General features: G+C 42.9%; 1 protein-coding gene across 2 annotated transcripts in view; it reads left to right on the plus strand.

Annotated features, from left to right (window-relative positions):
* Nucleotides 1-16,119, plus strand: part of LOC137571672 (probable cation-transporting ATPase 13A4) — a 134,589-nt gene that overhangs the window by 82,658 nt on the left and 35,812 nt on the right. The window contains exons 10-16 of one of the 2 annotated variants that reach the window (XM_068281168.1): nt 791-961; nt 3,464-3,621; nt 4,875-5,063; nt 10,115-10,176; nt 10,319-10,469; nt 10,571-10,648; nt 15,040-15,199. In XM_068281168.1, the coding sequence (XP_068137269.1) occupies nt 791-961; nt 3,464-3,621; nt 4,875-5,063; nt 10,115-10,176; nt 10,319-10,469; nt 10,571-10,648; nt 15,040-15,199 (969 nt within the window). The remainder of the gene's footprint in view (nt 1-790; nt 962-3,463; nt 3,622-4,874; nt 5,064-10,114; nt 10,177-10,318; nt 10,470-10,570; nt 10,649-15,039; nt 15,200-16,119) is intronic. The other variant, XM_068281169.1, reaches the window with a different exon arrangement.

Here is a 16,119-nt window from a genome sequence, read left to right on the forward strand (position 1 = left end):
ACAGCATTCAAATTTTGATGGGATTTCTATTTCTTTCTATTCTATTTCTTTCTTATTCTACAAAAAGGTTTTATTTGTTACTGCTCCTGCCTCTGTTGGACTAAATTATTGAAGTATTGCTGGGACAGGATATACTGAAAATTATCCTAAATAAGGATACAGAAAGCAATAAACATTCAAAACAGGGTCTATCCTCTTTCTACATTATTCAAAATTAAAACAGTTTTGTTTTTATTTTTTTCCCCTAGAAATTGGACTGTAAGGGTGGCCACTAATGATCCAATCTTTTCCATCCAATCTTACCAAATCTATGTAGTAGAAGAGTAAACTGATGGAATATATTAACTGGATACTATAGGCAGTTCCCTTATATTAGATAGAAATGGTAAGATTGGATGAAAAAGATTGGATCATTAGTGGCCACCATAAGCCTGTTTCTAGCTCCTTATCCTATACAATAAAATGCAAGTTTTTCTGCGTCATCAACTGAATGGTTGTGTGTCCCTGGCTTTTTTGTACTGAGCATGTGCGCAGCTAGGGCAGTTAGGACACAGGGCCGGATCTGACAGTTTGCAGTCTGTGGTTCACAGAGGTTCTCATTGCATTGTGGGAAATAACAGCTATTTCCAACTGCCAAACAAGCAGCTCCCTGTATGTATATACTTCAGACAATGGTGGGGAACGAGCAAGCGGGACGCGTATGTGCGCGCATTGCGGGGGGTAGCGGCTGTGACCTAGCGCCTGTTTTTTAACGGGTGGGCCTTTTTACTAGTTTTCTATATTTTCCTAGGGGAATGCATTCCTGTAACAAAAACTCAGTTACCGCATGGAGATGACACAATGCCCTGGCAGCAGTACAGTGGAGAAGATTACAGACGCCATGTCTTGTTCTGCGGAACTGAGGTTATAAGGACAGAATCTACAGCACAAGGTCCTGCCAGAGCTGTGGTGCTGAGAACTGGTAGGTGTAACTGAGTACATACAAACAAGGTGTGAGGAAATTTGCGTGTTGTGTATACCAATTGAAGAATTGATTGGTAATGTTATTAGTGCTTTACTAATATTAGAATATCATTTATGTTTAGGAATGGTCGGAAATGTAGATTTCAGATTCTGTAGAAATTCCGATTTCTGCCAATGCCGATTACCGATTTTACAGATTTCCGATCGGTTTCTGATTTCCGAGTTCCTGATTTCGGATTTCCAAGTACAGGTAGTCTCCGGTTTACAAAGACCCGACTTTTGAACGACCCGCCGATACGAACGCCCACCGACCTGCCGCGATGATGTCACACCGCCGAGGACTACCTCTTCTACTGCCCTTTTTAATGCAGAGTAGGTGCGCGTCTATTTGAAAAGGGCTCCTGGAAAAAAGGGCTCCTGGTGTAGCCCATATATGCGTCTATTTGAAAAGGGCTCCTGGAAAAAAGGGCTCCTGGTGTAGCCCATATATACCAAATTCGGTTACAAAAAGGGCACATGGCGTAGCCCATATATGCCAAATTCATCTACAAAGGGCACCTGGTGTAGCCGAAAAAGCTAGTTTTAGTTTATTTAAAAGGATGCTGTTATAGGCAAAATTTGTTGGGCTATAAAAGGGCTCTAGATATAGCTAAGAAAAGTGATTATTACTACTCTCACACAGAACCCTCCCCTGATGGTGCCTAACCCTAACCCGCTAGGTGGTGCCTACCTCTAAGACCCCCATTTGGTGCCTAACCCTAAGACTCCCCAGGTGGTGCCTAACCCAAAGACTCCCCTGGTGGTGCCTAAACCTAAGGCCCCCCAGGTGGTGCCTAAACCTAAGGCCCCCCAGGTGGTGCCTAACCCTAAGACTCCCCAGGTGGTGCCTAACCCCCCGCTTGTGATGCCTAATCCTAACCTCCCCTGCACCCTTAAATCAAAAATCTCGGCTATAAAAGGGTGCCCTTTTGTAGCAGAATCAAAAACCTTGTACCCTAAAGCCTTGTAGCCGAATAAAAAATATGGGCTACAAAGGGGTGCCCTATTGTAGCCGAAACCCTTGTAGCTGAAAAAAAAATATAAGCTACAAAAGGGCGCCCGCTTGTAACCTATATCAAAACTCGGGAGCCCTTTTCACCACCTTGTAGCCCATATTTGCAGAAATAACATTGATGTCTATGGAGGAGCCCTTTTCATACAGGCAGCTCAGAAGCCCTTTTCAACGGATCCCGTAGCCGTAGGTGCAGTGGAAGGCAGATAGAGGACATCTCACCTGTTCCATGTCGGTCTAACGTCCCATTGTGCTGCCCAGAAGCTGCACGGCCCGTCCTCTCTCTCCGTCCACACTGTTCCCCAGCGGCTTCTTATCTGTCGCATAATGACGCATCAGGAGGCGCCGCCACTGGGGGGCTTCTCCTGATTGCGTCATTATGCGACGCATAAGAAGCTGCATTAAAAAGGGCAGTAGAAGAGGTAGTCCCGACTTAAGAATGAATTCAGGTTACGAACTAACCTACAGTCCCTATCTCGTTCGTTAACCGAGGACTACCTGTAGTGGTTTTTTTAGTCATTTTTTGCATTTACTGATTGGCCAAATACTTCCGAGTTGTTTCTGCATTCTCTGATTGGTCCAATGCTGCCGAGTTCTGTGATTGGGCTAAAATTACCGAGTTGTGGTAATGCAGTATTTCTACAGAAATCCGTTTTCCAAGTTCGGATTTCCGATTTCCGAGTAGTTTTTTCTTTTATTTTTTGCATTCCCTGATAGGCCAAATACTTCCGAGTTGTTTCTGCATTCTCTGATTGGTCCACTGATTTCGAGTTCTGTGATTGGGCTAAAATTACCGAATTGCAGTAATGTAGTATTTCCGCAGAAATCCGATTTCCGAGTTCCATTTTCTGATTTCCGAGTTCCGATCGGAAATTCGGAAATTCCAATTCTGCAAAATCCGAATGAGCATCCCTATTTATGTTACCAATACTCTACTACTTCCTTCTATTAACCCATCACTCACACTACCTACACCTAACATTTAACACCCCTCCCCCCCTTCACTTCTAACACTAGATTACTGATCGTAGAATATCGGTACTATTGCCATTATTCTACCATTCTGCATTCCCCATAGTAGAATATCAGTAATGTTACTGATATTCTGATATCACCTAGCCTAACCTGTCTCTCACATTAACCCTCCTTATATACACCAAACACTTACCACCTTCCACTTACTCCTAACACTAACATTTACTGACTGTAAACTTGTTTTAGTATTTGCTGCTCAGATCCCTTTAAAATTGCGGTAAACGTGTATTAGCTGCTCCAGGAGGTCAGTGCGGGGGGGTGGAATTTTCATCCGGGGTTTGGCTATTAAGTAGCCAAACCCTGGATGCAATTTACCCCGCAATTTACATTACATTCTATGGCAGCAATCAAGTTTCCACAAACGCTAATTCTACATTAATTTATATAAGATCTTAAATATTCATTGTATTCCAGGCTTTAACACAACTAAAGGTGACATGGTGAGATCCATACTGTATCCAAAACCTCTGAACTTTAAACTACATCGAGACGTGAAATGGTTTTTCATCTTTTTGGGATTTCTTGCTGTTGTTGGCATTCTCTATGCTGTCATCATATTTGTGCAGAGGAAGGTAATACAATACACTTAACTGTTTATTTTTTATTATGTTCTCTTTTAGCCCTTATATTTCTAGAGCAAATTTGCTTTTAAATTAGTTACCCTGTAAAGAAGGAATATCATTGTTTTAATTTAATCCCCGGAAGGTGTAAAAGAAGAAGAGTACACATGCGTCATGTTTTAGGAAAATGTTTATGATGACTGCTTGCTTAGTAGTACAAAACTAAAATAATAAAAAGAAAAACCAGAAAAAAAATTCTTCCTTTCTATAGTTATTAGTGCTAGGGCAGGATTGGAGTGCTATGATTTGTCATTTTAGTTGCCCTTAGCATTACAGTATATCCTTATATAGTTATATGCTTATATAGCACTGACATCTTACACAGCACTTTACAGAGTGCATAGGACACTATACTTCAGTGGCTGGATAGTGTACTGTTTAAGGGCTCTGCCTCTGACACATGAGACCAGGGTTTGAATCTTGGCTCTTCATGTTTAGTAAGCCAGCACCTATTCAGTGAGGAGACCTTGGGCAACACTCCCTAACACTGCAACTGCCTATAGAGGGTGCCCCAGTGGCTGCAGCACTGGTTCTTTTAGACCACCAGGAGAAAAGCACAATATAAATGTTCTGTGTCTTGTCTAATGTCCCTGTTATAGTCTTAAGGTAAGTATACTTGCACCTTTAGACTATGACACTCACCGGCATGGATCGGGTCTCACTCAAACCCTTGTGTGGCAGTTCAGGGCTAAATGCTGTACAAATGCATTGCATGGCTACAACCTCATGATGGGTTCTTTTGCTATAGGGGAGAAGGCACGATGGTGCAGTGCATATGCAGCTTCCAACAGGAGGGGTAATGAGGAGAACAGTGCCTTTGCCCGAGATATTCCAACACTCCAGATCTCTCGGTGATGCGTTGGGGTCACTGTACACATGCTAGATTCTTAGCAGAGATGTCTCCGACTGGCCAAGACTTGCAGGGGGGCAAAACAATTAACTGTTTGGTTTGTTAACTGTGTTTGTGCAATATGGAACAAATGTCCAGAGGAAACCCATGCAAACTCTGAGAGTACTTACAAATTCCAAGGAGGTAGTGTCCTGGTGCTGCACGGTGAAAGAGCTATCCACTACGGCACTACGCCGCCCAATTACAGTGAGTGCACTAGGGTCTTCAATTGCAATACTTTGTTCTCTGTTGTGTTTGCTTATTGTAAAATGTGACAACTTTTTATGCAGATTTTGCATTTTTCCTTTGCTATTAGGTTTCTGCTTGGAGAATAATCGTGGAAAGTCTTGTACTTCTGACATCTGCAATCTGCCCTATTATTCCAGCAGCTTTGACAGTTGGGATTCTTTATGCTCAAAGCCGACTTAAAAAGAAGAGTATATTCTGCATCAGTCCAGACAGAATCAATATGTGTGGCCAGATCAACCTGTTTTGCTTTGATAAAGTAAATATATGAAATCAATCTTTACAAATACATTATAACTATTGTAACAGAATGATGTGGTCAGATCAGTGGTGTAGCAATAGGGTGTGTAGAGATTGTTATCCCACCAGTGCTCCTAGACCCGAGGGGCCCATGTTGATAATAGTATCAGTAATTTACATTACTGTTATTTTACTAGTGACTAAGACAGCCCCCATTCTCAACCTCTGAACCCTCTGCTGCTACTGCCTAACACTATCCTACTAATCTAATGCCTAACACTAACCCATCCTCCTAGTGCCTAACACTAACATAACCCTCATAATACCTAACACTAATCCAAATGACCGCTAGTTGTACCTGATTATCTACAATCAACTACAACCATTATTTCCTATGTAATAGGCGTTTGGGTACTAACCAAATTGAGGGCCTAACTCGCCACCGGGGTGCCCTATTATCGATAATTTACAGAGGCCTCTATTAGATGCCTGCCAATCCCCACACCTCATTGACTTGATCCGCACATGAAGCCCTCCTCCAGTTGCTACATTAGCTCATTGTTGGTGCTGGTAATGATCAAATCTACACATACTTTGAACAGTGGCAATCATGCTTCCAACTCTTTCACACAATTGAAATCTAGTTTAGGTGGCATGTATTATACGATTATCAAATATACAGTGCTAGGTGCAAGGAGGGGGGGGGGGGGGGGGGGTGTGACACTTGGCTCATCAGAGTTAAGCCAATCCTCTTTGCATTACCTCTACCAAACTGACATTTTACAAAATTACAGTGTTGCTGGCAGTCTGTTGGCATAATCTGATATGGTCTTAAAGTACACCTAACCTAACCTGAGCCTGCTGAGCTACTTAAGGTAAGCCCATAGGTATGTTCAGAGTGGATCCACATACCTCTGTGCATTGTTTGTTCTTCTCCTCGTTTCCTCTGTTCTTGATCACTCTTTCTAAATCTGGGTCGTAGCTTAATTTTAAAATTTCAGACAGGAAGCGTAAAGCTTGCCACGATATTCCCTTGTATCACCCTATAAGTTTCACCTTGAAGGGGGCAGGGAAGAGGAGGCAATGGGAGGGTGATAGGAGGGAACATCACAGGAAGCCTGCTTATTCCTGTCTAAAATATTGACTTTAGCTAAGAGTCAAATTTAAAAAAAATTGATTACATAGACTGGGGGGGGGGGGGGGGGGGAGACAAGGAGAGGAACAAGCAAAGCAAAGAAGTATTTGGATCCAGCATGAACATCTGTGCTTACCTTACGTAGCTTTGGCAAATGTCAGGTGTGCTTTAACGGCCGACTTACTCTAGCTTGGCTGTGATTCCAAAAAACCAGCAGCTCACAACTGATCACCAGATGCAGAAACAAACTAGTGGGCAAAGTAACCACATTTAAAAGGCCAATAGGTGGCTCATGGATTTACAAACTGTGTATATAGACTCAAACTGAGTATTTTTTTTTCGTTTCACACACAAAGGAAGCTAAAACTCTATAAAGAGTAAACATCAGGAAGTAGAGCATAGCTATCATAAGAGGGATAATAAAAAGTACAATAAATGAACACGCAATAAGCATTCCTATGCTAATTTGGTAATGCCATTGCATTTGGATCTCTGATTTGTAGTAAGTTAGCAATAATGCAGTTTGTGAATCCTAATTACCTTGATATTTGTATGACCTGAATGAACACAAACAGCCTGCACAAAGTACACATACACAATACACAAAAGCAGTCTTATAGTGAAACCAGTGAGAGGATACCACACACACACACACACACACACGCATGCACGCACACACGCACGCACGCACGCACGCACGCACACACACACACACACACACACACACCACTAGGGATTCTTCTTTCAGTCAGAAGTTTGCATAGGAGAAAAGTACAGAAGCACTCTTTGGTACTCCATGTAGACTGGAGGGGAGGAGGTAAATGGTGACCTGCTGTGCAGTAAGAAAGCAATCCATCCCACTGAATTGCTACAGAGACAGCCAGCAATCTAGGTTTTCATCTGGAAAAATTGTTAACGATCATCTGGTTGCGGAAAATCTAAAGTGTGTATGTAGGGTTGCTAAAAGGAGACTGGTTATTTTCCAGCCCATTGCTACATCAACCCCGCTCCATCTCCTGATTGCACTTACTGAGCTCCTGATAATCCCTGGCTTGGTCTTCTCTGCAGGGCCTATGTCTGCTCTTTCCCTGCATCACCTGGATAAAGCATTGTGTTGTGTCTGCTGTTCCTCCTGTATATAGGAAAATCACTCTTAGGTGTTGGTCCACGTGTCCTGATGAATCATACTGTACCTGACAGTTATCTTTACCCTGCTTAAAGAGACACTGAAGCGAAAAAAATATATGATATAATGAATTGGTTGTGTACTATGAATAATTACTAGAAGATTAGCAGCAAAGAAAATATTCTCATATTTTTATTTTCAGGTATATAGTGTTTTTTCTAACATTGCATCACTCTATAATATGTGCAGATTACACAACACTCAGCATTCAAAATGAGTCTTTCAGAGCAGTCTGTGAAGTAATGACTTCTCCTCTAGCAGAGGAAAAGTAAACAGTTCAATTACAGTTGAGATAATAAAAGTCAGATAACAGCCCTCTCCACGACTAAGTCGGAGAGCTTAATAGCTTTTTTGCATAGAGATAACAACTGGAGTTTCTCAACTCTTCCTGTACTGGAAACAATTAGACTGATGTATCTGATCTTAATGTTTTTTTTCTTAGCTGTACTACACATACAAATCATAATATCATCATTTTTTTTTCGCTTCAGTGTCTCTTTAACTAACTAAAACATTATTTCAAGTTTTATCCCTAACTGTTTGTAAAACATTATTATTCACAAAATAAAGCTAAATAACGTTTATAAAAATACTAAACATATTTATCCTATTTAACTAACTAAAACATTATTTAAAGTTTTATCCCTAACTGTTTGTAAAACGTTATTATTCACAAAATAAAGCGATCAGTACGTAACGTAAATTGCAATATATTTTTTGCAGTCACAATTTGTAAAACATTATTATCCACATAATAAAGCGATCACTAAGGGGGGTGGTTAGGGTTAGGCACCACCAGGTGGGTCTTAGGTTTAGGCACCACCAGGGGGGTCTAAGGTTTAGGCATCACCAGGGGGTCTTAGGTTTAGGCACCACCAGGGGGGTCTTAGGTTTAGGCACCACCAGGGGTTTTTTAGATTTAGGCACCACCAGGGGGGTCTTAGGTTTAGGCACCACCAGGGGGGTCTTAGGTTTAGGCACCACCAGGGGGGTCTTAGGTTTAGGCACCACCAGGGGGGTCTTAGGTTTATGCATCACCAGGGGGTCTTAGGTTTAGGCACCACCAGGGGGGTCTTAGGTTTAGGCACCACCAGGGGGGTCTAGGGGTTAGGGATAGGTACAGGGAGGGTTCTGTGTAAGAGTAGGCTTAGCTATAGTTTTAGTAACATTTTTGTAATACTTACTAATGTTTTACAACACTTATTACGAACGTAGTTATATTTATATCATCGTTATAAACAATATTTTCACATTTTATTATAAGAACAAACAATAAATGAAGGTTATTCACAATAATATACAATAATAACAATTAAACATATTTTATCTTTTTTTATAAACATAATTGTAAGTTTCACTTTTGAAACAGGGAAGATTAACGTTTTTACAATTGCCGATTTCATAAACATTATTTAATGATTTATAAATTTGTAAAACATTATTTGTAAACGAAATACAGCACAATATTTTTATAAAAGCTATTAATGATTAATTATTAATTCTCGTTTACACCCCGCGCCCTTTTTTCCCGACGCCCTTTTTGTACGTACGCCTGCAAAGCCCCTTCACTGTCACAGAGGACGCACTGCCCAGCTGGTAACCATAACAAATGGGCAACACCTCCAAAACACAGCTCTCTAGTACAAAAGGGCTATTGTAATTTCCTGTGCTTGTATGCAGTTTTTTGTTTTTGTTTTTACACTTGCAGTGTATACCAAAGAACTAAGAACCAAATATGGAGAAAACAATTCTATTGAAAGAAAACTGTGATATATACAACCACTGTAAAGTGAATAAAGTAAAGGGAAAAATACCCCAAGCAGAGCAAACTTCTATACCTAAGAGACAGGGAAAAATCTGCCTCAAATGACAAGTGAGGGAGAGAGCACAGGGTTGCTTCACTGGAAAGGCTAAGATTCACAAAAACAGGAATTGGGGAAAGTGGTTAAGAGAGCAAGCAACAAGCAGAGCTCAATACCAAGGTTCCAGGAAGAGTGGATTCTTAGTGATCTCACTGATGTCTTGTGTAATTGACTACTAGACTGCAGAGGACAACCTACTGGTGCAAGGGACTGACTACTAATTATGGGGCCCCTAGCAAAACTTTTACAGGACTCCCTGTACTATATTCCAAGACTCTCATATGCAGGCATCATAACTGCCCGCCCCCTCTCACATAACAAATATGGACACCTTGATTCCCATTTCCAGTGAAGCCACCATTTCCCCTTGCCAAAACAAGTACATCCACTATAATACCTCCTTCCACCCCATAGCAAATGAGGCAACCAATTCACCTCAAAATAAGTTCAGCTGCCATTCCTCTACCCCCATAACTAGTGTCTCTGACACATCTCCCCCTCTCCCCTCATTACAAGTGTATTTCACACCCTCCTCCTATAGCATAGCAGGTGTATTAGATGGCAGCTATTGGGGAGCACTGGAGGAGAGCATTTGTAAATTTGTATAGGGGAGAAGCAGGACCTCTTGCTCTTGCCAGTAAGGGCTGCTTACCCTATAGATATGCCACTGTCCTGGTGGTAAGTATAAGCGCTAGAAAGTCCAGGCACAACATACCTTCTACAGGTGATTGCAGAGAGCTGCAAAGGGCCAGCTGCCATTGGATTGGTAAAGTCCAACACAGTACCGCCACAAGATACCACCTACAGGTGAAGCAAGGGATTGTAGGGTTTGTAACAATAGGTCAAGATTAATTTGTGCTCTTTTGTTTCTCTCTGTATCTATCTAGACTGGTACTTTAACAGAGGATGGACTGGATTTAATGGGAGTTATACCATCAGGAGGATCATGGTACGTTCTGAATGATTATGTGTATATTATTTCATAGTATGTGAAGCAGCAACACACACTTGTACAGTATTCTAAGCCGATGACATAGAATGTTTAGGACTTTTCTCGGTAACTTCTTACCATGTATTATTTTCACCTTTAGTTTTCAGGCAATGCTTAAATATGACCAAATGAATGAGCTGTCCTGGGGACCCCTGTTTGGGGCAATGACAAGCTGTCACTCAGTGATCATGGTTGACGGGAATTTACAGGGCGATCCTCTTGACTTGAAGATGTTTGAAGCCACGGGCTGGGTAATATATACTATGAGACAATTGTATGTTAGGACATGTCAGTGGAATATAATAGTAATTAATATTGTCTAATATATTACACTATTGTCCTACACGTTTAGGCATTAGAAGATACCAGTGCAGTGAATAAAGATGGCTCTTCCAGTATGATTGTACGTCCTCAGCCTGGATCATACCATGTAAGTTTTCTACATTTCGTTGAACTCCAGGCAGAATTCTTATTTACACTACTGTGTTTATTAAATAATTATTGTGATCTACAACAAAAGGCAAAATGTAAAATGTATGGTTTGTTTATTCTTTTTTATAAACTTCTGCATATTCCTAACATTTATCACAATTTCAAATCTATATCTATTAACCAACCTTCTTTAACACATGGGATCATAAATATTAACTCAGATCATGTACCAAGTAGAGTAAAAAAAAATAAAAATGAAATGCTAACATTTGCATTTTGCCTTTTTCCAGTAGACTCAAAATAACATAACTGCTTGCCAACCGATGGGCGTGGCTGCGGCGTAAAGTCCTGGGGCAGCAGTTTGCATGAGATCACGCGCAGGCTGCACGCGCATATCCTGCTTGGTGGGCGGAGCAGAACTCCGCCTTCAGTCTCCGAGCGGTGATCGCCGCTCGGAAGACTGTTACACAGCGAAACTGCGGTGTATTTACATGTACAGCGCTGTGATCAGCAGCAGCACTGTACTGGGGACAGCCATTTGACACGGCTGTCCCCCTGGGGGACAAGAGAGCGATTAGCTCTCACAGGCAGAAGCCTATGACAGCCGATCACCGTGATTGGCTGGCTGGGGGGAGGGAGGGGTTGTAAAAAAAATATTAATAAAAAAATAGTAATAAATATAAAAAATAAAAAACCAAATAAATATTTATTTAAAAAAATAAATAAACACAGAGGGGGCGATCAGACCCCACCAACAGAGAGCTCTGTTGGTGGGGGGAAAAGGGGGGGGGAATCACTTGTGTGCTGTGTTGTGTGGCCCTGCAGCTTGGCCTTAAAGATGCAGTGGCCAATTAAGTAGAAAATAGCCTGGTCACTAGGGGGGTTTAACACCATGGTTCTCAAGAGTTTAAACACCTTAGAGCTACAGCCACTAAGGGCACACTCAGTTGCCTATCTGGTAGGGCCAGTGGTTCTGTAGGGACAAACTGGTTAATTGCCCTGGGCTCCAGAGCTGGTTGTATGCGCCCCCTAGGTCTCTCCCCTTGAGTTATTAGTGTTCCTCCATATGCTACAGAGTGCATGCAGTGGAGCATTCTCATCTGTCTAGCCGACGCACTTCCTCTTTCTTCCGTCAGCATCCTTTTCATCTCCATCCCTGCGGCGTCTCTGTCCCTATGACCCAACTTTTATGCATGTGCATCCCGCGTACGTTAAAAAGGGGCGCTGGGAAAAAAGGGCGCGGGGTTTTAAACGATAAACATGGATAACGTTTAAAAATATAATGTACTATATTTCGTTTAAAAATAATGTTTTATAAAGTTATAAATCATTAAATAATGTTCATGAAATCGTCAATTATGAAAATGTTAATCTTCCGTTTAAAAAGTGAAACGTATAATAACGTTTAAAAAAAAATTAGTAAGTAACCCTCCCTGTACCTACCCCTAACCCCTAGACCCCCCTGGTGGTGCCTAAACCTAAGACCCCCCTGGTGGTGCCTAAACCTAAGACCCCCCTGGTGGTGCCTAAACCTAAGACCCCCCTGGTGGTGCCTAAACCTAAGACCCCCTGGTGGTGCCTAAACCTAAGACCCCCCTGGTGGTGCCTAAACCTAAGACCCCCCTGGTGGTGCCTAAACCTAAGACCCCCCTGGTGGTGCCTAAACCTAAGACCCCCCTGGTGGTGCCTAAACCTAAGATAAGACCCCCCTGGTGGTGCCTAAACCTAAGACCCCCCTGTGATAAGCATTAATAAAGTTTCAAAAAAATATTGTGCGGTTTTTCGTTTAAAAATAATGTAAAAAAAAAATTGTACTGTTTTTTGTTTAAAAATAATGTTTGAAAAAAATATTGTACTGTTTTTCGTTTAAAAATAATATTAAAAAATGTATAAATCATTAACCTCTTGCCGACCGCGTCACGCCAGTAGGCGTGGCCGCGGCGGCAGCCCCAGGACCGCCTAACGCCAATTGGCGTAAAGTCCTGGGGCTCTGTTTTGCAGGAGATCGCGCGCAGGCTGCGCGCGCATCTCCTGCTTGAGGGGCGGAGCTCCGCCCCGCCTTCAGTCTCCGAGCGGCTATTGCCGCTCGGGAGACTGTTAGATGGCGTAATCACCGTCTATTTACTCTGTGCAGCGCTGCGATCAGCAGCAGCGCTGCACTGGGGACAGCCGTGTGACACGGCTGTCCCCCTGGGGGACAAGAGAGCGATCGGCTCTCATAGGGTAAAGCCTATGAGAGCTGATCGCCATGATTGGCTGGCTGGGGGGAGGAAGCGAGGGAGGGAGGGAAGGGGTTTAAAGGAACAGCTGTTTTTTAAAAAAAAACACAAACAAAAATATTTATAAAAAAAAAAACAAACATGGGGGGAGCGATCAGACCCCACCAACAGAGAGCTCTGTTGGTGGGGAGAAAAGGGGGGGGGAATCACTCGTGTGCTATGTTGTGCGGCCCTGCAGCTTGGCCTTAAAGCTGCAGTGGCCTTTTAAACTAAAAATTGCCTGGTCACTAGGGGGGTTTAGCCCTGCAGTCCTCAAGAGGTTAAATAATGTGTAATCATGAGAAGCAGTTATAAAACATTAAGTCTCCGGGCGCCGCTTTTAAAACGTTATTTTTCTCCGGCGCCCTTTTTTCCTGTCGGACGCCCATTAAATGATATTTATTATGGGAGTGAATGGCGGCGCCCGATTTGTCCACTAGCCTCCTGCGCCCTTTTTTACTGTTACCATGCATCCCTGCAGGGACTGGAATAGAGGTGCCAGCCTGTTGTTTTGTACCAGGACAAGAATCATGTGGCATTCTTCCCAGTAGAGACACAGTTTCCTATTACAATCTGATCACAAATTTTCTGCACTCTATCCAAAAAAAAAATTGACTTGGCTGGAGCTGGTCTTCAATGCAGTGGGAACATATAGAAATAGGATGTTTTGTACTGTTAATGAGTGTAAGGGCACTGTTAATCTTATTGTCAGTGGAAGATGTGGGGCTTCTCTAGATGCAGGATTTAAGTGGGTACCAGTTTCCCCAGAGCAACTTGCAAGTGGTGATGGGCCACTATTCCATGTCTTTAATCATGCATGCATTGATGGAGAAACTGAAGAATGGTGTACACACTGCCTCAGAAGACACCTGTGTGAACTGCATGGGGCAAGGAAAATGGACAGTGCTGGGTAAGGGTGAGTATAGCAACAAGTCATACTATAATTACTGGATTTTCAAAATATGATATTTTTCAGATCATAACACTTTTTCTCCTCCAAAAGTTTGTGTGTGTGTGTGTGTGTGTGTGTGTGTGTGGGGGGGGGGGGGGGGGGGGGGAGTCAGTGCATCTTATGGTCCAAATAATACATTTTTGGACTGGCACCTGGGGTCCCCCCACAAGTACCCCTAATTACTGCAGCCCTCTGTCCCTATGTCCCCCTTTTACAGCGCAGAAGTACAGCTTTATTTGTGGTTAATATCATAGTTCAGTCCTGGGACCTTACCACAGAGGGAAGGGTCAGAGGAGAGCAGATGATTTCACGAAAAAGAGAGCATCACTGCTTCCTACGTTTGTTAATTGGAGCCGAAGGTCTCACAAACGGGACCACAGCTCATTCATTGGGGCCAATCACTGCACTCATTGTGTAGCAGTGACCTATCAGGTGTCAGTGGGCATTCTTCCTTCGTTGTTTAAACAATTGCAGTGACTGGTCCCAAACACTGATTCTTGGTTCCACCCATGGTCTAGTGATGCTCTCTTTCTCATGGAGTCATCTACTCTGCTCTGCCCCTCCCCTCGGTGGTAGTCTGAACTACAGTATTATTCACAAGTAAAGCTGTACATCTGTGTTGTAGGAGGGCGACAAAGAAGGGACACAGGAGGACACAGAGGGACACAGGACAACACAGAGGGACACAGGACAAGACAGAGGGACACATGACAACACAGAGGGGCACAGGAGAACACAGTGGGACACAGGAGGACACAGAGGGGCACAGGACAGGAGGACACAGAGAGATACAGGATGACAGAGAGGTACACAGAGGGAAACAGATGACAAAAAGGGACACAGGAGGAACACAAGAGGTACAAGGAAGATGCAAAGGGAACACTAGAGGTACAAGAGAGACATAATTGGCTGGAGAAGATCCACGAGACTTCCCTGCACATAGACGCACAGGTTTAGTATACTTTTTACTCCCTGGTTTTTGTCTTCTTAACCTAGGTGCGTCTTATGTCCACAAAATATGGTACTTCTAACTCTACTATGCATGCTGCAGTAATGATTTGATATAACATCATAGCCACAGTTCAGCAGATGTATTCAGCTATTGTTTGGCTTATAGTACTTTCTGTACTTGAATAAGTACGTGAATGAAAGTAATGTATGTTATCTGATTCTTTCCAGAATACAGTGGCCGGAGTAAATGTTTTGTTCCAGTACCCATTTTCTTCTGCAATGCAACGTATGTCTGTTATTACTGAGGTTATAGATGGTGATGGCGAGTTAATTGTGTACATGAAAGGAGCACCAGAGATGGTGGCCAGCTTCTGCAGGGCTGAAACAGGTAGGTTTCCTGATCTGTTTTAAACTTGTTGTGCTTACAGTAAAATATGTTCCAATATCATAGCAAGGCATCAATATGACCATTATTCATAAATAAATCAATTACTGAAGATTTGGTGCAGAAAGGGCTGGTGTTACCATTAAGGCAAAGGGGACAATTGTCTCAGGGCCCCCGACCGATGTCGACCCCCCTTGCACCCCACAGGTGGTTCCCCCGCCGACTGCTCCCCAGGGCGCCTGCATTCCACCCTGCTACTGCCTGGGTCTGTTGTCAGTGCAGATACAGGTCTTGTGGAATCCACCGCTGCTACCCAAGAGATCAGGGCTCCACTGTGGTAGTGGAGCCCTGTGTACAACTTCCCATTTGTACTAGGCAAAATAAATAATTCTGATTCTGATGATACGTGCCTTTATACTCACCCATCCCGGTGCGCTAATCCGTCCGTGCTCCATCTTCATCCCCTGTGCCTGCCTCTTTTCCATGACCTGGTTCAGGTTATTAATGCATTACATGCATTGGGTCATGGAGAAGAGGCAGGCACTGGGGATGAAGGCAGAGAGCACAAAGGGATAAGCGTGCCAAGACAGGCGAGTTATAATGAACCCACGGGTTGTGCAAAGGCCACCTGGAGCAGTTAAATCAGCCCTGGTTGCAGAATGCTGTTTCAGTCTGTACAGCACCATGTAAGTAACTTTACTGGAATAGTGTTCGATTAGTTAGATGGAGGGCAGTATTGTCCTGGAAAGTCTACAACTAAATTACTTCAAACATATTTATTATGTACAAATGTAAATCCATTTAGGCAAATATTTGAACAGACACTTGGTTGCAGAGGGTGGGGATGAAAAATCAGGTCAATTCAGTGCAGGGTTCACCATTGGCACTTATTTTTATAACCCAAGGCAGAGGGTGCATATAGG

The sequence above is a fragment of the Hyperolius riggenbachi genome, chromosome 4 (genome assembly GCF_040937935.1).
Source record: "Hyperolius riggenbachi isolate aHypRig1 chromosome 4, aHypRig1.pri, whole genome shotgun sequence".
Classification (NCBI taxonomy): Eukaryota; Metazoa; Chordata; class Amphibia; order Anura; family Hyperoliidae; genus Hyperolius; species Hyperolius riggenbachi.